This window comes from Leptinotarsa decemlineata, unplaced genomic scaffold (genome assembly GCF_025532065.1).
Source record: "Leptinotarsa decemlineata unplaced genomic scaffold, Ldec_3_MD MMD2_tig00026328_RagTag_RagTag, whole genome shotgun sequence".
Lineage (NCBI taxonomy): Eukaryota > Metazoa > Arthropoda > Insecta > Coleoptera > Chrysomelidae > Leptinotarsa > Leptinotarsa decemlineata.
This window is the reverse complement of record NW_027412688.1, coordinates 37,348,438-37,370,389: the sequence shown is the minus strand read 5'-3', so window position 1 is coordinate 37,370,389 and position 21,952 is coordinate 37,348,438. Positions and strand designations below refer to the sequence as shown.

Genomic DNA, 21,952 nt, shown 5'->3' with positions numbered 1-21,952 from the left:
CTTTAGATTAAATTTAAAAAAAACCGTTAAATTGACGATATGTAAGGTCAGCAACATATTCCCTTCCGAAAACGCCATCTATGAGATTTCCATAAAACTCCTTCCTGTTATAAAGGATACATACATGAACTTCAGGGACGTTTTGAAGGATTTTTTTTGTTAGAGAGCTCATTATAATTTGTCAGAGATACTTTTTAATTTAACTTGTGTATGACTGTAATATTGTCAGATGGAGAGATATTTCACACAGATGATTTCGCCTTAAGATTGATAAGGATCATTTAGTTTTACAATCGTACACCTGCAAGATTTAAAAATGTAACAAGTTTTTTCTTTAAAGGCTAGGGTGAAAATACTAATTGTAGAAGGATGCTTTTACATCACTGGAGAATACCTCAGCAGTGATTTTAATGGGTTAAAACTTTTGAGTGCACATGGAACGGCACATAATTCAGTGTTTAGCAGGGTACGACTCTTGCCATCTCACCTGAAATATTACTCACTGAATAAACTGAATGAATCGAATTTGTTAAAAAGTTATATTTGGTCAAGTTCTAATATGTGTGAACCACAATAAACGTATACGTTGCATATGTAAACAAACCCCCCATTCCCTTCCTGATAGAGTTGGATGTAATGGTTGTCTACCAAACTTTAAAAATGGGTGGCAACTTCATTTTTCCTTGTGAAAAAATATCCATTAAAAATTACTTGTCGGATAGCTTGATGGATGTAGCCGTTACTACGTGGTAGGAAATCATAATGAAGAAAAGAGAATTGAAACTTTTTACGCTTCTTACCACTTTTATTTATAACTAACGTTACTGCAGTTTCGTCCTGTTAGGACAGTATTAAACTCACACATTAAACTAATATACTTATAGGACGAAACTGTAGTGTCGTTAGTTATTGGTAAATGGTAAATAACTTAGAACTTTTCAATTCTCTTCTCTTCATTGTCGGATAGCTTTAGTGACTGAGGCTTAAGTAATTTAGGTAATAGTTTTAAAGAAGATGAGACAGTTGACAGGCAACAATTTGGTCCCTATGTTAGTTTACCGTTTTTCAATAAAAGTTGAAAACACTCTTTTCACTGGCCAAATATGCCACGCAGAAAGCAACGATCATACAAAATAAACTGAAGGATACTAATTCTCCGTTGACGTCCTACAAAAATTTGGTAGGTAAAATAGAAATAATTTTTTTTTCAGGTTATGATGATAATGTTGAACCCATAAATCTTTTAAGGCCTACGGTAAAAACTATAGAACCTTTGGATGATTCTTGGGATCAATAAATGTTGATTTAGATTTACCTGACAAGGATAACATTTGACCGACTATTCTTAAATTTGCACTATCAGAAAATACACACCGTTTCCATTTTTGAATAGCGAAACATGTGTTGCCTTGTTGTAAAAATCCCACAATGAAGTGCTTATTGAATGAGTTAAGGATTATCATCAAGTATAGGCTGATTCCCTCACATATCTATCTTATAATGGCTGTAAGATAATTAATAAATTACCCACCGATATCAAAGATATACATAGATTTGAGAGATTCAACAAAGTATTGATATCACTGTTGTTGAAAAAGTCTGTCTAGTCTCTGAAACTATAGTTTATTTATATATTTTTTCAATAATACTGTCAAACCTCGTGTGGTTGCTGTTTAGTTTGTTTGACACTATTTCTGTCGACATTGTATCTCAATATTTTAATGAAATGAAGGAACTATCATTGTTATTAATACTTTTTCTCAAACGTTTCAAAAAAATGTCTATATCGATTGTAAAATTACGTTTCAATATTTTAAAGCGTGTTTGCATATGTTTAGAATTTTTTTTACATAGCATCTGAATCTTTTCTGGTTTACTTTCATTCACCACTTTCCTTTCTCTTATTGAGTCAGCAAATAGAGGTCGTTTCTTTACTCCAGACATCCTATTTAATTTGTAATTATTTCAATTAAGTATTTACGAGAAATAATTAATGCAATAAATGCTTTAATAAACCAATTTGATAAAGTTCAACAAAAATAGTGATTAGTGTTTAAGAGTGTTTAGTGTTTACACGAGCATTGATGTCGTTTTTAGTAACATCGATTATAAGGATGTAAACTTCAGATATGTACCTTTAACAATCCCCTGCTTGTGCTGTTTCTGAGTGGTATATCGCTGAATAATCTCTAAATTACTAAAAAGAGCTTAGCTTGATGATTTGACTCGATTGACTATCCTTTCTAATTGAGTTAGTTACACTGATTTGTGATGTTTCAATTTTCAAGTTGTAAGGGGAAGCTTTATTATGGCCAGTTATATCTGAGACTCAAGACATGACTGATAACGTAAGAATTTTTTATTGATTAATTTTTCCGACACATTTTATTTTCGTTTTGACTGTTTCCATCCCCTTTCTTTTTAATGTGCACTCCGGTTAAGGAATTCGCAGGTTGTGAGAATTCTCAAATCTCTTCCTATATTTGGCAAACTATACAATAATGTCTGTATAAGATGATTTGTTGAAAACTGAAATCATGTTTATTATCGATTTTAGATATGTTTGACTGTTTGACCGTAATCTTTGTTTATTCAGTGTTTAATGATGGATATTAATCATGAAGAGTCTACTATAAGGAAAGATAATTTTCTTCCTGAAAATGTTGATATCAAAAAAGAAATAGTAAAAGAAGAGATGACGGAAGATTTGATTATTAAATGTGAAGCCTGTAAGGAGTCTATAAGTGGAACGGTCTGCATTCATAACATGAAATGTAAGTTAAATTATTCGGGTAAAATATTTCATATTTGAGATGCATCTCTAGGCGAATTATGAGAACGGATGATTGCTTAAGAATAGTTGCAGGTTCTGATGGGGATATAAAGAATGATTCAATGGATAACCAGATGGTCACAGCCCAGGAACTGGAAGATTCCAAAGTCAAATGTACTGATTTAGAATTGACACTAGACCAGGAAAGTTCCGTTGATACTGAACAATTTTTGTCAATCGACACTGATATTGTCAAAAGTGAAATCAAGAGTGAAATAGAGGATGAGCAGGATGAAGACACTGTTTTTTATGAAAATTCAAGTGAAAAAATTACCAATGCAGAGGCCTGTTTGAAATCTAATATGTTATATCCAGAACATTTTGTGCAGAAGAGTAAGTGTAGTATCTCGGTTCTCACAAATAAAACATATTATCATCTTACAGATAACTAGCCTAAATATTTTCTATTTCCACGTTTCCTAGATCTGTCATGTATCTATTTGAGTATAAATTGGAAAAATTATTTGCTTCTGAAACATAACTGTGTTATAAAATTTTGTACATGTTTTTGTTTCTCGGGAGGACTGAAGTGAATTAATCATTCAAGTTTTTTCTTCTGTATCAACTTTTTTTATGAACGAAGCTACTAAATTTTTCTTGAACGTCACGATTTCGGAATTCTATATGATAGAATCGAAATAATATTTGTATTACCTTAAAATAAACATATAAGGTTTCCTTTTTACAATATTGAAATTTCCTCTCTACCTTCATCCATTATTGATTTCTTCATGAGCTGCATGGATGGTGATTTTAATAAGATGTTCCATTTGTTACTAATGATCCAGAATGAACTTGATAATATTTTAGTTCTTTTCAGATACTGAAACTGAGGAAAGAGAATGTGCAGATGAAAAACTCCTTCAATGTAATTTCTGCTCGAGATCATTCACTCACTACAAGAACTTGAAGAACCATGAGAGATACCACAAAACTGAAACATCACATAGTTCTACAGTTGATTCAGAAAAAAAGGAGTATAAATGTGAAATCTGTTCTAAATCTTTCTCTCGTAGTTCTACCTTGAAAAGGCATTCTAGAATTCATTCACGAGAAAAACCATATAAATGTGAAATCTGTTTAATATCTTTTTTCTCCATATTTGAGCTGAAAAGGCATTCCAAAATTCATATAGGAGAAAAGACTTATACATTTGATATCGGTTCAAAATCTTTTCACACAGGGGAGAAAACATATAAATGTATAACATGTTCTAAATGTTTTCTATATAGTTTTGCGCTAGCGAGGCATTCCAAAATTCATACTGGGGAAAAACCTTATAAATGTGAAATCTGTTCAAAATCTTTTGTTGATAGTTCTAATATGCAGAGGCATTATAGAATTCACACAGGGGAAAAACCATATAAATGTGAAGTTTGTTCAAAATCTTTTTTGGATAGTTCTGCCTTCGAGAGACATTATAGAATTCACACCGGAGAAAAACCCTACAAATGTGAAATCTGTTCAAAATCTTTTTTCTCTAGTTCTCACTTGAAGACACATCATAAAATTCATACGGGGGAAAAACCATATAAATGTGGAATCTGTTCAAAATCGTTTGTCACTAATTCTCACTTGAAGGCACATTATAAAATTCACACTGGGGAAAAACCTCATAAATGTGAAATCTGTTCAAAATCTTTCACTGATAGTTCTACTATGCAGAGACATTATAGAATTCATATCGAGGAAAAACCATATAAATGTGAAATTTGTTCAAAATTGTTTGTGGATAGTTCTACCATGGAGAAGCATTCTAGAATTCACACCGGAGAAAAACCATACAAATGTGAAATATGTTCAAAATCTTTTTTCTCTAATTATCACTTGAAGACGCATCATAAAATTCACACTGGGGAAAAACCATATAAATGTGAAATCTGCTCAAAATCTTTTGTCACAAATTCTCATTTGACAAGGCATTTTAGAATTCATACTAGGTAACATATTTAAATAACACTTTTATCAAAGTGTATCAAAATTTTTCATTTGAACTGGCAGTCGGTCGTTGATGATAATGTAAATATCATGAATATTATCAAGAATCGTTTTACTGAAAACTCTCATCAGTCTCATCTACAGATTTCAACATTGACTTATTATATGTTTCCAGAAAATTTATATGCCTTTTCTGTTTTTTCATTTGTTGAAAGTATATGTTTAACCATTTACAGTGTTTTTATATTCATGCTACATTATAATATCATTTCATATTTTACAAATTTTTTTTCAAAAAGAACGTATTTTTTTAGACAAAAATCATATTCTCCATCTCTAAGCCACTTAGATAAAGGTTCGTTATGAGTAGCCCAACATATCCTGCAATCAATTCAGCAATCGTTATACACATATAGAAAATTGCAAAAATGTCGACTACTGTCAGAAAAAATCATATACATGGTGGTGTTCTCACATTGGTGCATAAAGATATAGTCTTTAAGAATGTGACTATGTAAACAAACTTTACTTAGAGCCACTAATTGAATGCCGAGTTGTACTGGGAATGATAAATAACTTAACCTCGACCTTCAAGTGGGCATTTTGGAGCCAGGACTTGCGCCAATCAGGACTAGGCAAAGCTACCTTCGTCTGAATACACAATTTTTATGTTGACGAAATTATTTAGCAAAAGTAGTGTTTCAAATGACACTTATTTCGATTAAATTGAATTAGTATTCACTAATGGTCTACTACGCCGTAAGGCAAGCAAACAGCGTTACCACATTTTATTTGAGAAGTCTACATACAGTGTCATTGAAAACTTACTGAACTGTACTGCAATATATTTGAAGAGCACCAACATAGTGAAAATTTGAATTTTCGACCACTAGGTGGCGAATGTAAAGACATTTGAATAGCATGACTGAATAAAGGCCTTGGCATTCTTATGGGTATGGCCAATGGAGGTGGTTAATACTTGAAATAGCAAGTTGGTTCTTTGTTGTTGGTTATTTTGAACCCTTGAACTATTTCAAGCATTAGATTTCAAGATTCAAAAACGGAAGTGTTTCCATGTTTGAAATGAAACTGGATTGTTTGAAAACGAAAGTGAAATGAGGTTATGTATTATTATATGCTTCTTCTTCCTTTATTCGGAGTTTGGAGATATTCAGAAGCATTCGGGAAATGGATATTTTATGATCTGTATCCAATTTATGTTCTGTGTATCGAAGCGGGCGGAACCTAGAAATAATGCATTCATGGCATTTGCTGTAGATGTCGCAACTCACATTGAAATGAAAATTCTATCGCCAAGGTGTTTTATCCAAATCTACCGGCGAAAATTCATCTACTGCAATTTTTCAATTTGTGTTGAATAGTTACCGAAAAAGTAGAAATCTACCGCATGTGGTCACCCTGCAAGCAAATATCATAAAAAAGAGAAGAAATTTCAGTTTGAAGTAGACTAAAAAATCACCGGCGTAACCTATAAGGTTTTGTTGATTTCAAAAACAGACAAAACTTTTGAATACATATGAAGTAAAAGTTACAGGCATTTTACATTGTGTGTTGTCTACACTGTATGCTATATTGGTGATCAAATATATTTTGTATTCAATATAGCTTTATCTATTACTCAGTTTCTCATTATCCGTCGGAAAATTTTACTTGATATATACTGAATATTGATAGTCCTACGCTTTAAATTTTAAAACATCATTAAATTGACTGGATTTATGACATTTCCTTTTACGAAGACGCCATCTATGAAAAGACAAAGAACTCATTACTCGAATAGCAATGGCTTTGTAATTAGTATATAAAATAAGTCAAAGGTAAAACGAGGCCCACAGATTGTCATTTGCAAACTCAAGCTTCGACATCGACCGCCGACGAGATTCGTGTTCTGCCTTTCACTGAAAGGCAGTGTAGAGCCCAAAAAACGCATAAATAATTCAACACCATACACATTTTAATGTGAGATTTCCACTTCAAAGAATTCAAAGCCCATAAGTACGATTTTATTGTATCATGAAATTTATAGTACCTACTTTGACCACTAGAGAGCGATGGAAGTACAATGTCTGCATTTAATTTGGTTATACCCACAGAATTGGGAAACCAAACCAGCTGACAACCAGCCAGCCTTTTAATTTAGTTATTATTGTTGCCTCAGTTTTAGCTGTGGTACGTTTCATCTAATATAATTGAAATAAGTAAGTACTTTTGGTGATGAATTATCCTGGATTCCATTTCGAAAAAGATCATCCACCTGACTGGAGACACGAATAACACTCGCAGCCTTGATAGTCTGGAATATAAAAAAAAGGTTGGATATTTGTCTCTCTTCCATTAATACTTTCACGGAAGGTGTTCAAGTGATTTGGAACATTTGATTCCACCAAAAGCGGTACATTTCAGAAATACGCAACGGACTGTAGCTGCTAACCCTTTTGATATTCAACTAAGTACACCTCGAACTGAACTGTTTGAGAATTCTTTGATTTGGAGAACTGCATTCATGTGGAATAAACTTGCAAAAAAGGTTGAGATCACATTCTTGGTAATAGTTCATATCATTGCAGTTAGTCAGAAATAATAAAGGTCCTAAGGCACTCTCTGTGAAACTCCAAATTCATCAAAAAAGCCGAAGATACTCTGGTGATCTGTTTGCGATCAGTCAAGTGGTCCCTATAAACATTCCAAAGTAGTACCTTGTATCCATCTTCACAATCATTGTCTGTGTTGAATATTGTGATACATTTATATTGCACTCCGATTTGTCACATGTACTCTACGCCTATGGTGTGTTGACAAGTGTGTAAATAACAAGTCAGATTTGGTACAAAGTACCACTGATAGATAGAGTAGTAGATAATGAAGATAGAATATGGTTTCGATGTTATATATATATATTTTTAATCAGAAATAAGTGTTGTAACCAAACAGATAATAAAATTTATTTAGTTGTAATCTTGTTAATGATACCACATATTAACAGTCTGATGATCAATTGGTTTTTCCATTCCGAAATTGTCAAGTGAAGAGATATTTAACACAGATGATTTTCCGTAAAGAATAATAAAGAACATTCAGTTTTACAATCGTACACCCGCAGGCATTAGAGATGAAACCAGTTTTTTTTGAACTATAGTGAAAATACTAGTTGAAGAAGGATGCTTTCATATCACTGAAGAATACCTCTGCAGTAATTTTTAATAGGTTATCACTTTGAAGTGCACGCGGAATGGAACACGTTTCAGCGTTTAGCAGGGTCTGACTCTTGCTATCTGACCTGAATAAAGTTATCCTCTTCGTTGAAAAGTTAAATTTGGTCGGGTTCAAATATGTGTGAACCACAATAGACCCTCGCGAGTTATAAAACAGTGTGGAATAAACTCATACACTACCGACTTCCCTACCGTATGAAAAAACACATTTTTGTGTGTATACATTGCACATGTAAAAAATTCCGTCATCCCCTTTTCGATGAGTTGAAACTTAAAAAAGGGCCCACAACTTTATTTTTTCTTATGAATAGGGACCCCTAAAAAATTAAATTGCTTGTTGGATAGCTTCAGTGATTGAGGCTTAAAGCAATTTAGGTTATAATTTAAAAGAAGATGAGAACGTAAGACAGTTGACAGGCTACAATTTGGAGTATGTTTACTTTTTTTCAATAAAAGTTGGAAAAACAATATTCACTGGTCAAATGCACAACGTAGAAAGCATCGGCCATACAAAATAAAGTGAAAGATACTAATTGTCAGTTGACTTCTTACAAATATTTGGTAGGTAAAATTGAAAAATGTTTAGGTTATAATGATAATATTGAAACAAATTTAAAACCATAAATCTTTGAGGCCTATGGTAAAAAACTATAAGAAGCTTTGAATGATTCTTGGGATCAATAAATGTTGATTTAGGTTAGCCTATAACAGAATTGTAGGTACTTTGTTTTCAGAAATAAATCAGTTTTTAACCAGACTTTTGAAGGTCTAACTTATAGTATATTTGAGAAACAATTTATTGTGAGATTCACACTAAACGGTTTTATAAAAACGCAACACGTTTTTTGCTATACAATAGCTTCTATGGGCGTGTCTATAGTAGATTTTCATCAACTATCAGCCGATTCCATCACATATCTTATAATGGTTGTAAAATATTTAATGAATTACCCACCGATATCAAAGATATACATAGATTTGAGAGATTCAAAAAAGAATTGAGTTCACTGTTGCTAGAAAAGTTGCTCTACTCTCTGAATGAGTTTATTTCTATATTTCTTTTAATATAACAGTGTGAAGCCTTGTGTGGCTGCTGTTTAGTTTGACACTTCTTCTGTCGACATTGTATCTCTATGTTTGAATGAGATGGAGGAACTATCATTATTATTAATACTTTTTCTCAAATGTATCAAAGAATGTCCATATCAATTGTAAAATTATATTTCAGTATTCTATAACGTGTTTGCATATGTTTTGCGTTTTTCTTTCATAGCTTCTACTGATAGGAAAAATTTTTGATTATCCTTAATCTTTTCTGGTCATCCATCACTTGCGTTTCTCTTATTGACTGAGGATACACTACAAAAACACACTTTTGTCTATTTTCCACGCTATTTCTTTATTGTGACTAGTTTCGGCTATTACACCATTTGTGTGTAATAATACACCATTTGTGTGTAATAGCCGAAACTAGTCATAATAAAGAAATAGCGTGGAAAATAGACAAAAGTGTGTTTTTGTAGTGTATCCTCAGTGAACATGAATTTCCACGAAATAAACAAGTCGTCAATCAAAGATATTCTCTTATTGAGTCAGCAGATAGAGGTCTTTCTTTACCCAGACATTCTGTTGAAACAGTAATTATTTTCAAATTTCTTTTGGGCATCTTGGGAAAATTTCATGTCACCAAATTATTACATCATTTGAAGTAAGTATTTACAAGACTTAAATAATGCAATAGTAATAATAATATTTGTTTCTTTGGTTGAAAAGTATAGTTGAATGAAAAAATCAATGCACAAATAAAGAAAGGAAATGTCAAGTTCAAAAGTAAATATAAAAAACATAAAAATGTAAATAAAAAGTCAGTCAAAATAATATAAACAGCACAATGCTACAAACAGTCCAAAAGTATTGATAAACATCCTTAAATAATAAAAGTATGAATGTAAATAGTTGTAGACTATAAAAAAGTCAATGTAATATAAACAACACACAATTTTTCAAGTATTCGGTGATCCAAAGCAAAACACTATAAATTTGCTAAAGCGATACAGTGTCATAGATGACAAAACATTATTATTGCTCTTCTTGACAAGTGTTAGTTTTCATCCTCTATCTTTCTAATGTGCACTCCGGTTAAGGAATTCGCAGGTTGTGAAAATTCTCAAATCTCTTCCTATATTTGTCAAACTATACAATAATGTATGTATGAGATGATTTGTTGAAAATTGTGAAATAACGTTTACTATTGATTTTAGACGCAATCAAGCCAACGAAATTCATTTAGTTGTATAGAGATACTCACTGTTTGAACCTAATCTTTGTTTATTCAGTGTTTAATGATGGATATTGATCATGAAAAGTCGATTATGAGGAAAGATGATTTTCTTCCTGAAAATGTTGATATCAAAGTAGAAATAGTAAAAGAAGAGATGAAAGATTTGTTGGTCAAATGTGAAGCCTGTAAGGAGTCTATAAGTGGAACGATCTGCATTCATAACATGAAATGTAAGTTAAATTATTCGGGTAAAATATTTCATATTTGAGATGCATCTCTAGACGAATTATGCGAACGAATGACTTAAAAACAGTTGCAGGTTCTGATGAGGGGATAAAAAATGAAATAATGGATAACCAGATGGTCACAGCGCAGGAACTGGAAGATTCCAAAGTCAAGTGTACTGATTTAGAATTGACACTAGATCAGGAAAGTTCCGTTGATACTGAACAATTTTTGTCATTCAACACGGACATTGTCAAAAGTGAAATCAAGAGTGAAATAGAGGATGAGCAGGATGAAGACAATGTTTTTTATGAAAATTCATGTGAAAAAATTACCAATACAGAGGCCTGTTTGAAGTCTGATATGTTATATCCAGATAATTTTGTGCAGGTATCCTCCAAAGAATCTCGGAACAGTAAGTGCAGTATCTCGGTTCTCACAGATTAAACATATCATCAGCTAACTAGCCTGAATATTTTCTATTTCTGTTTCCTAGGTCTTTCATGTATCTATTTAAGTATAAAATGAAAAAATTATTTACTTCTCAATCATAACTGTGTTATATAACTTTGTGCATGTTTTCGTTTCTTGGGAGGACAGAAATGAATTAATCATTCAAATTTTTTTTTCTGTATCAAATTTTCTTCTTGAATGATGTCACTAACTTTTTCTTAAACGTCTGTGTCACACTTTTAAAATTCTATATGATGGAATCAAATTAATAGTTCGATGTGTGTTACCTTAAGATAGGCATTTAAGGTGTCCTTTTTACAATATTGAAATTTCATCTCTACCTTCATCCATTATTGATTTCTTCCTGAACTGCATGCTGAAGACGAATAACAGCTTAGTAGCTGTTATCTTCAAGTTGTCATAGTTCGGCTTTGATTTTTTTTTGTTATTAATTTATTTACAAAGCAATCATGATTATTCTTTAACAACAAATAATTCAAGGTAATTGAAATAGTGAGTTTTGAATAGAACAATTGTAGGGCACTGCAGAAGTATACTGTTGAGCTGCATTTTAAATGGAGTTGTTGATTTCAGATTTTAATAAGATATTCCACTTATTACTAATGACCCAGCATGAACTTGATGATATTTCTGTTAATTTCATACATGAGCGATTCACATTATATCCTTGATTTTTTTTCAGATATTGAAATTGAGGAAAGAGAATGTGCAGATGAAAAATTCTTTCAGTGTAATTTCTGCTCTAGATCATTCGCTCACTTCAAGAACTTCAAGAACCATGAGAGATACCACAAAACTGAAACATCACATAGTTCTACAATTAAGTCAGAAAAAAATGAGTATAAATGTGAAATCTGTTCGAAATGTTTTTTCCGTAGTTCTACCTTGAAAAGGCATTTTAAAATTCATTCAGGGGAAAAACCATACAAATGTGAAATCTGTTCAAAATCTTTTTCAGAAAATTCTACCTTGAGAAGGCATTATAAAAATCACACAGGGGAAAAACCATATAAATGTGAAATTTGTTTAAAATCTTTTTTCTCCAGATTTGAGCTAAAAAGGCATTCCAAAATTCACATAGGAGAAAAGACTTATACATGTGATATCTGTTTAAAATCATTTTCTGATAGTTCCCTGTTACGAAAACATTCCAGAATTCACACAGGGGAAGAAACATATAAATGTATAACATGTTCAAAATGTTTTCTATATAGTTTTGCCCTAGCGAGGCATTCCAAAATTCATACTGGGGAAAAACCTTATAAATGTGAAATCTGTTCAAAATCTTTTGTTGATAGTTCTAATATGCAGAGGCATTATAGAATTCACACAGGGGAAAAACCATATAAATGTGAAGTTTGTTCAAAATCTTTTTTCTCTAGATTTGACCTGAATCGGCATTCAAGAATTCACACTGGAGAAAAGTTCTTTAAATGTGAAATCTGTTCAAAATCTTTTTATGATAGTTCAAAGTTACGAAACCATTCTAGAATTCACACAACAGATGAGAAATATAAATGTAAAACCTGTTCAAAATGTTTTTTAGATAGATTTGGCCTAGCGAGACATTCCAAGATTCATACAGAAGAAAAACCTCATAAATGTGAAATCTGTTCAAAATCTTTTCTCGATGTGTCCAACCTGCAGAGGCATTCCAGAATTCATGGAGGAGAGAAACCATTTAAATGTGAAATCTGTTCAAAATCTTTTTTGGAAAGTTCCACCCTGAAAAGGCATTCTAGAAATCATACAGGAGAAAAACCATATAAATGTGAAACTTGTTTAAAATCATTTTCCGATAGTTCATATCTGAAGAAGCATTCCAGAATTCACACAGGAGAAAAGTCTTATAAATGTGAAACCTGTTCAAAATCTTTTTCAGAAAGTTCTGCCTTGAAGAAGCATTCAAGAGTTCATACAGGGGAGAAACTATATAACTGCGAAATCTGTACAAAATCATTTCTCACTAGTTCTCTTTTGAAAAGGCATTCTAGAATTCATACAGGGTAACAAGTTTAAATAACGATTGAGAAAATTGAGTGTTTCACTGTATAATAGCTTCTTAGGGCATGTTGAACACAAAATCGAGCTCCTCAGTTATTCTACGAAACACCAGTAAAAACTGCAGATGGAATTTCAACAAATTGATCGAGTGATTGATTACTCGTAAAATGATTGTTACCTTCTGTGCATTTTGCAATAATAAAGTGCCTGTAGTCTGTGTTTTCTCCTGCATAACAAATATTAGTGACTATTGCAAAACTCTATTCATTCACAATAAATTACTAATTGTACTTTTGAATTTTCATTTTGGAGACAACATGCCTTTTATACAAAAGATAAGTGCTCCATAGTTTTGTGAATACTTATTTTACATACTTCTGTACACTACAACAATAACCTCAACAAAACATAATGTGTATTATCATTTACACACTGAAATGGAGAAAATATAGTAAATTTAAAGGCATTTCTTAAGCATAAGGACTTTTATACTTTGAAAAGCTTGACAAAATATTATATGTTACTCGGTAAATGCTTGTATATTCAGGATTTTATTTAGATGAGTCTTTTTTGTGTCTAACATATTCAAAATTACATCTTACAGAGTGTTGTAAATTTTATTTTTTTGTTATATTGCGAATAAATAAGTTTTTACAAAGGATATGCTTATAATTTTTAGATTTATTTGGGTATAACAGCAAAACTTTGAACACATTTTTAATATAGTGTTATATGTTATAGCAGATGATATCACAATTAACTTCAAGTAAAGAAAATTGATATACCATAAATATATAAAATGTTACTTCAAATTTCAATCAACTCTTAATGTTTTAACGTACAGCTTCTGCTTGTTGTTTCGCAACCTGTTGTATTCTTCATTATCATTGGAAAGTCACAAAATGATAATTGAAATTAACGTTAATATGTAAATAAAACTTCAATTTTATACAACAATTTTCTCTTCTTTATTGGCCGATGCTTCCTGTTCAGGCGCAATTGGGCAACAATTTTCTGTATTATTTCTTCAGTTTTATGAATTTAGCCTATAGAGAGAGAGAGAGTTGATGATCGCTGCAGGTTCTCATAGGTAAGTGAACATCGAAATAATGGAAAACCAGTTCATCACAGCCCAGAAACTCGAAGATTCTAAAATCAAGTGTAGTGATTTGAAATTTGCACTAAAACCTGAAAGTTTTTCCATAGTAAATGATATTTGTAAGTTGATAAAGACTTTGTCAAGAGTGAAATTCTTCTTCTAAATAGGGACCTCTTAAATAACTTGCCGGGTAGCTTTAGTGAGTGAGGCTTAAGCAAATTAGGTAATAGATCAAAAGAAGATGAGAACGTAAGACAGTTGACAGGCAACACTTTGGTGTAGTTAGTTTACTGTTTTTGAGTAAAAGTTGAAATTACTATTTTCACTGGCCAAATCTGCCAATTTTACCTACAAAAATTTGGTAGGTAAAATTGAAAAAAAAAATTCAGGTTATGATGCTGTTGAAACCATAAATCTCTAAGGTCTATGGTAAAAAATATAGAAGCTTTGAATGATTCTTGGGATCAATAAAAGTTGAGTTAGGTTTGCCTATAATGCAGTTGGAGGTACTTGATGAAAATATATGATCAGGATAATGCAAGCATATAACAGTTGTTATAAAAATTGCTGTTCTACCACAATCTGGATAGATTGGAGAGATATAAAAAAGAATTGTTAATACTTTTTCTCAAATGTATAAAAAAAATTGTCTTTATCGATTGTAGAATTATATTTCAATATTCTAAAACGTATTTTCATATGTTTGGCATTTTTTTAAATATTTGATCATCCTGAATCTTTTCTGGTTCACTTTAATCCACCACTTGCGTTTCTCTTATTGAGTCAGCAGATGGAGGTTGTATCTTCACTCCAGACATCCTGTTTATTTAGTAATTGTATTGAATTTTCTTTCGGACACCTTAGGAAGTTTTCGTGTCACCAAATTATTACATCAGTTGAAGTAAATATTTACGAGACTTAATTAATGCAATAAATTTTATAAGATTAACGAAAATAGTGTTTACTCAAGCATCGATTGTAAAAATGTAAACGTCAGATATGTACCTTCAACAATCCACTGCTTGTGCTGTTTCTAAATAATTTCTAAATTAATAAATAGTGCTGAGCTTGGATGATAAGCCCGATCGACTATCCTAGTTACACTGATTAGTTTATGACATGACTAATAATGTAAGAATATGCTATTGATTATTTTATTCAAACTATTTTATACAGTTTCTAGTAATACACAGTGTTGACATTAGAAGGCAATAAGAGGGCTCAATTGCAATAATAATCTCGTAGGGTATATACATCGACGATAGATGACACTTGGGTAGTAATTCAACATTATTATTGTACTTTTTGACAACCGTCAGAAAGGAATTCGCAGGTTGTGGCAATTCTCAAATATCTTCCTATATTTGGCAAACTATAAGTAATGTCTGTATAAGATGGTTTGTTGACAACTGTGAAATCATGTTAATTATTGATTTTAGATACAATCAAGCTGTTTGACCCTAATCTGTGTTTATTTAGTGTTTAATGATGGATAATAATCATGAAGAGTTGATTATGAGAAAGGATGATTTTCTTACTGAAAATGTTGATATCAAAATAGAAATAGTAAAAGAAGAGATGAGGGAAGATTTGATGATCAAATGTGAAGCCTGTAAAGTGTCTATAAGTGGAACGATCTGCATTCATAACATGAAATGTAAGTTAAATTATTCGGGTAAAATATTTCATATTTGAGATGCATCTCTAGACGAATTATGCGAACGAATGACTTAAAAACAGTTGCAGGTTCTGATGAGGGTATAAAAAATGAAATAATGGATAACCAGATGGTCACAGCGCAGGAACTGGAAGATTTTAAAGTCAAGTGTACTGATTTAGACCAGGAAAGTTCCGTTGATACTGAACAGTTTTTGTCATTTAACACGGACATTGTCAAAAGTGAAATCAAGAGTGAAATAGAGGATGAAGATGATGTTTTTTATGAAAATTTTAGTGAAAATAGGACCAATACAAAGGCCTGTTTGAAGTCTAATATGTTATATCCTGATAATTTTGTGCGGGGATCCTCCAAAGAATCTCAGAAGAGTAGGTTCAGTATATCGGTTCTCACAGAATAAACATATCATCAAACAGCTAACTAGCCTGAATATTTTCTATTTCTGTATACATCAGCTTTTACGTTTCCTATATCTCTCACGTATCTATTTGAGTATAAATAGAAAAAATTATTTGCTTCTAAACGTAACTGTATTATTATTCAACTTTGTACCTGTTTTCGTTTCTATGGAGGACTGAAATGAATTAATCAATCAAGTTTTTCCTTTTTATCAAACATTTTTTATGAATGAACGTCTGTGTCACGATTATGGAAGAGAGAGTTATGAATAGAACAAGCAGAAGTATACTGTTGGGCTGCATTTTGAATGAAGTTTTTGATTTCAGATTTTAATAAGATGTTCCACTTATTACTAATGACCCAGCATGAACTTGACAATATTTCTGTTATTTTCAAACAAGAACGATTCAAATTATATCTTTCCTTTTTTTCAGATATTGAAACTGAGGAAAGAGTGTGTACAGCTGAAAAACTCTTTCAATGCCATTTCTGCTGTAGATCATTCACTCACCTCAGTCACTTGAAGAACCATGAGAGATACCACAAGTCTGAAACATCACATAGTTCTACAGTTGGTTCAGAAAAGAATGAGTATAGATGTGAAATCTGTTCAAAATCTTTTTTCCGTAGTTCTACCTTGAAAAGGCATTCTAAAATTCATATGGGGGAAAAACCATACAAATGTAAAATCTGTTCGAAATCTTATTCAGACAATTCTACCTTGAGAAGGCATTATAAATATCACACAGGGGAAAAACCATATAAATGTGAAAATTGTTTTAAATCTTTCTTCTCTAGATCTGATCTTAAGAGGCATTCCACAACTCACATAGGAGAAAATGCTCGTACATGTGATATCTGTTCAAAATCTTTTTCTGATAGTTCCCTGTTACGAAAACATTCCAGAATACACACAGGAGAAGGAACGTATAAATGTATAACATGTTCAAAATGTTTTTCATATAGTTCTGCCCTAGCGAGACATTCCAAAATTCATACTGGGGAAAAACCCCATAAATGTGAAATCTGTTCAAAATCTTTCATTGATAGTTCTAATATGCAGAGGCATTATAGAATTCACACAGGGGAGAAACCATACAAATGTGAAATCTGTTACAAATTTTTTTCAGAAATTTCTAACTTGAAGAAACATTCCAGAATTCACATAGGAAAAAAACCATATAAATGTGATATTTGTTCAAAATCATTTTTTGGAAGTTTTGACCTGAAAATGCATTCTAGAATTCACACAGGAGAAAAGCCTTATAGATGTGAAATCTGTTCAAAATCATTCCTTAATATCTCCAAGTTAAGAAAGCATTCTAAAATTCACACAGGAATAAAACCATACAAATGTGAAATATGTTCGAAATCTTATTCGGAAAATTCTTCCTTGAGAAAGCATTATAAAAATCACACAGGGGAAAAACCATATAAATGTGAAATTTGTTTAAAATCTTTTTTCTCTAGATTTGATCTAAAGAGACATTCCAAAATTCACACAGAAGTCTTATAATTGAAATCGGTACAAAATAATTTCACACTAGGTCTCTTTTAGAAAGGCATTTTAGAATTCTTATAGGGCATTGGTTAATAGTGTGATTTTTAATACGTTTATGAAACTGAATGTTTCACTGTATGAAAGCTTCTCAGGATATATTGGGCAAGAAACTGTGCTTCTCAGTTATTGTGTGAAACACCAATAAAAATTGCAAATGAAATTTCAACAAATTGATCAAGTAATTGATTACTTGTAATGTGGTTGCTGAAAAACCATATGTAAAATCTGTTTAAACTCTCAGATAGATATGCCTTCGTTATGCATTTCAGAATTCACACAAGGAAAAAAACATGATGCCTGGGGAAAGTTTTGCAGTATTTAATGTAAATAAATCGAAATCAAATATAGTAGAAACAAAATGTATTATATCACAAAAAACTAAACTTGAGCGAAATGAACAATTTTGTTACAGAAGTTGAATATTTAAGATCCATGATGAATAACTTTACACTTGATTATGTACAAAAAAAAAGTCATATAAAACTATATTTACTAGCGATCCAACCCTGCTTCGCACAGATGCAATGCTGATACAAAATATACATATTAACGCGTGCGATCGCTGCTTATCATAAAGTGCTATACGGTGAATCGCGGCCTTCTACGCGCTATTTATAGGCACGCGCCGCTATATCCCTGGATTTTATTCATTCAAATTACATTCTGTAAAGGGACATATTAATGTATAGACATATACCATCGCGGACATTTTTGTAGACCTTGTATGCAACCCCTTGGTCTACTGCACGAGGAAGCAAAGACTATACAAAACGAGAAGAAAAAGTATGCAACCCATATTACTGATGACGTAGCCACGAGCACGGTTTTTGTGCGTGACGTCATTTCCAAAACGTATGCAGTATGTAAAAGTGACAAACGGTCAATCCATGTTGATTTAATTAGGTTAGGTTTGTCACAAAAATAAAGATTTATTTGAGTGTAACATATTTCAGATCAATTTATCAGCTTTTTAAAAAAAACGATTTTTTTTGGTAGAATAAGAAATGGTTAGCTATCATATTGAGTCTAATCTAGTCCAAAGAACAGATGATATGGTTTGTGAAAACTCTGACCCTGACATGAAAACTCAAACAGTAAAGGAAGAACTTAGGCAAGATTGTATTAAATGTGAAGTGACTTATGGTGAAATAGCGGGCCTACAAGAATATATTAGTGAGTAAAATTGATTATTTCACATCAAGATACCGTGTTTAAATGAATAGTTCGATAATCTTGGATGCAATTTTGAACCATTTCAGCTTCTGACGTAAAAATTGAAGAAGAAGGTACTGAATATAATTATATAAAAGAGGAACATTGTTATAGTCTAGGATTTCGGTCCTCAAATACAGATTTTGCCGAATTTGAAACTGGGAACATAAAAACTGAGGATGATATTTTATATGACAACGACGTGAATCAGGAAATTAAGGAAGAATCAATTGATGAAGAAGTCAGTTTGTGCTCAGACAATGAAAACAATGTTGAGTATTTTGAATTTGATTCGAAAGAATTCAGAAAAGGTGAAAACTTGTCTACTGATAACTCTGACCAGGATCGCTCCAAAGAGTTTCAGAATAGTAAGTTCTCTCGGCCCCTCACATTAAGCTAATTGTAGCCTTTTTTTGTATCTTTCAGACTTTGCACTCATACATTCAAATTTTCAAAGGAAGAATTATTTACTTCCTGATAACAGCGACACAGACATTGAAGTAGAGGTGGTGAAAGAAGAGCTTCGAGAAGGTATGTCAGTCAGAATTTATACAGAAAAATGGTAATATGAGATGGAAATTGTTTACCATCTTGATCAAGTTGAACATTGTCTCCTATTGCATAATTTTTGAATATTTTTAGACTACAACGAGAATGTGAAAGCTACATTAGTATCGTCACAGGATGAAGACTATGGTGACAATGTTGAACAGTGCTGCGAAGCTTCTAAGAAAGGTAGGTTCATTCTGTACAATATAAGAATTCATTAATTCACATTATAAGATGAATATTAAACTTTAATCTCATAGAAAGAGGGTAAAATTGTTTGAATAAAAGACTATAGGCTTTAACGGCCGAAGTCATGGTTGAAGAGAACAAAATCTATGCTGGCTAGGCCGTGGTCGAATGGAACCTGTCTGTCACAGTAGCAAACCAAACGTTTTGTACTTCCAGTCCCTATTTTATCCTCTTTAATCTTCCAATAATATATTCCATGAGTAATTACGTTTCTTTTTTTTCAGATTTTGAGAGCGATGAAAGAATATCTACAGAGGAAAAACTGATTAAGTGTAATGTATGCTTCAGATCTTTCACCCGACTTAGGTTCCTGAAAACTCATGAGAAAACCCATAAGAAACACAGGTCAAATACTTCTACTAAAAAGAAAAAATATAAATGTGAAGTTTGTTTGAAATATTTTACGAACATATCTTCTTTGGTTGTGCACTTCAGAATTCACACAGGCGAAAAACCATACAAGTGCAACGTGTGTTCAAAATCATTTTCTACTAAAACTGTCCTATTGGTACATTACAGAATCCATACAGGGCAAAAATCTTACAAGTGTGAAATCTGTTTGAAATCTTTTATGCAGAGTTGTACTCTAAAGAGGCATTTTAAAACAATCCACACAGGGGAGAAACCACATAAATGTGAAATCTGCGCAAAATCTTTTTCCGAGAGTTCTAAATTGAAGATCCATTCGAGAATTCACACAGGGGAAAAACCATATAAGTGTGACATATGTTCAAAATCATTTTCTACCAATTCTATCCTAGTAGTACATTCCAGAATCCATACGGGGCAAAAAGCTTATAAGTGTGAAATCTGTTTAAAATCTTTTTTCCAGAGGTCTACTCTGAAGAAGCATTTTAAAACAATTCACACAGATGAGAAACCATAATAATGTGAAATTTTTTTTTTCACGAATTCTAAACGGAAGATTCCTTTTAGAAAAACCGTATAAATGTGTTGTATCATGTTGAACATTTTCATTGTAAATTGGCTGTGTTGGATAAAGAAAGATATATTGCTTTCATTCAAGCAATTATCTGATGATCATCAAATTACATAAACTAAAATACTATGATGGTATTCAGCTAGTTAATTGAAATTTCCCATGACAAAGTTTGTTATAACTTATTATATTCCTGACAATGCCTCGTTTTTTAGGTATAATTTCAGATAGGCTGCATCCACCGATTTTGAAAGTAATTTTGTGTGTACCTAATTATTTTGACGTGTTGGTTACAAACCGAATGGTGCTCTACCTTATTTTCATTCTGAACATCGTCATTTAGCTTGATCTTTAGACAATAAAGCATATTTATTATTAAATCGTCTAAAAGAACATATTTACACTAGATCTTTACACAAAAATCATAGAAAAACAGTGAAATATCTGTTGCTAGGTAAAGCTCATCATACACTCGACAAATTTTATGAAGATAGTTTTTAAACGGTGACTTATATTTGTTATAGTCTTTACATTATTTTTGAGTCTTTTATTCTAGTTCTCTTGTTATATGTTTAGTTGATTGTATTTTTTCGAAATTTATTTGTTATATGTTGTTATACAGTTATAGTTATTAATATTTCAATTTTGTCACCAAAAATTTACTGTTCTTTAGACAATAAAGTTTCAATCTATCTCCTTCTATTATGTCTTCAGAGCCAAAAGAGCAAGTGTCGAATTTTAGGTATCATTCCATAGTACCCGGAATAAGACAAATCCGTACGTATATCCTCGAATTTAAACAGCTTTCTCTATAGACAGCAACACTTTTGTTAATTTGAAAAGCAGAGCCCATCCGAAATTCATTTATATTCAACGCCAGACAGCGCTGTTTCACTCCGTCATCAGTGATGTTAGGCCGAACCACAAATGCATTACTGGCCGGACGATACCGAGTCATCGGGGAATCATCAAGATGAATAAACATCTGAAGAAACCCGCCATTCGTGCTGGCGAAACGTTATGATGCAGTTCCAAACTAACAACGGCCTTCAAACCCGAATGAAGATACTGACACTGAAAATCTCGGCCGAGAAAGCCTTAACTAATTTATCAATTGACTTACGTGACAACTTGTTTTTGTTCATCAAATTCAATTTACTCGTCTTCAACTGAAGTTTCATTCGTCGCGGGTTAGTGAATACTGGTAGATCTGTGAATACGATTAAATTTCAGAAAAATACCAACCTTCTCAGGGATAGTTCGGACCTATACCTAGG

General features: G+C 32.0%; 1 protein-coding gene across 1 annotated transcript; it reads left to right on the top strand.

The window, feature by feature from the left end:
• Window positions 1-1,001: 1,001 nt before the first annotated feature.
• On the top strand, window positions 1,002-21,368 carry LOC111503736 (uncharacterized). The gene is made up of 12 exons (XM_074181969.1): window positions 1,002-1,180; window positions 2,558-2,774; window positions 10,599-10,925; window positions 11,667-12,991; window positions 15,567-15,744; window positions 15,828-16,133; window positions 16,599-17,677; window positions 18,727-18,898; window positions 18,985-19,305; window positions 19,364-19,468; window positions 19,580-19,672; window positions 19,960-21,368. Exons 2-12 carry the CDS (start codon window positions 2,603-2,605, stop codon window positions 20,619-20,621), a joined length of 4,740 nt encoding a protein of 1,579 aa, XP_074038070.1. The 5' UTR covers window positions 1,002-1,180; window positions 2,558-2,602; the 3' UTR covers window positions 20,622-21,368.
• The last annotated feature ends 584 nt before the right edge of the window (window positions 21,369-21,952 follow it).

Excerpts from the sequence above, each read along its gene's own strand:
- LOC111503736 (XM_074181969.1), top strand. The coding sequence starts at position 2,603 with ATGATGGATATTAATCATGAAGAGTCTACTATAAGGAAAGATAATTTT. Across the intron at positions 15,745-15,827 it reads CTGCATTCATAACATGAAAT|TTGCAGGTTCTGATGAGGGT; the intron begins GTAAGTTAAATT and ends ACTTAAAAACAG. Across the intron at positions 19,306-19,363 it reads CTCCAAAGAGTTTCAGAATA|ACTTTGCACTCATACATTCA; the intron begins GTAAGTTCTCTC and ends TGTATCTTTCAG.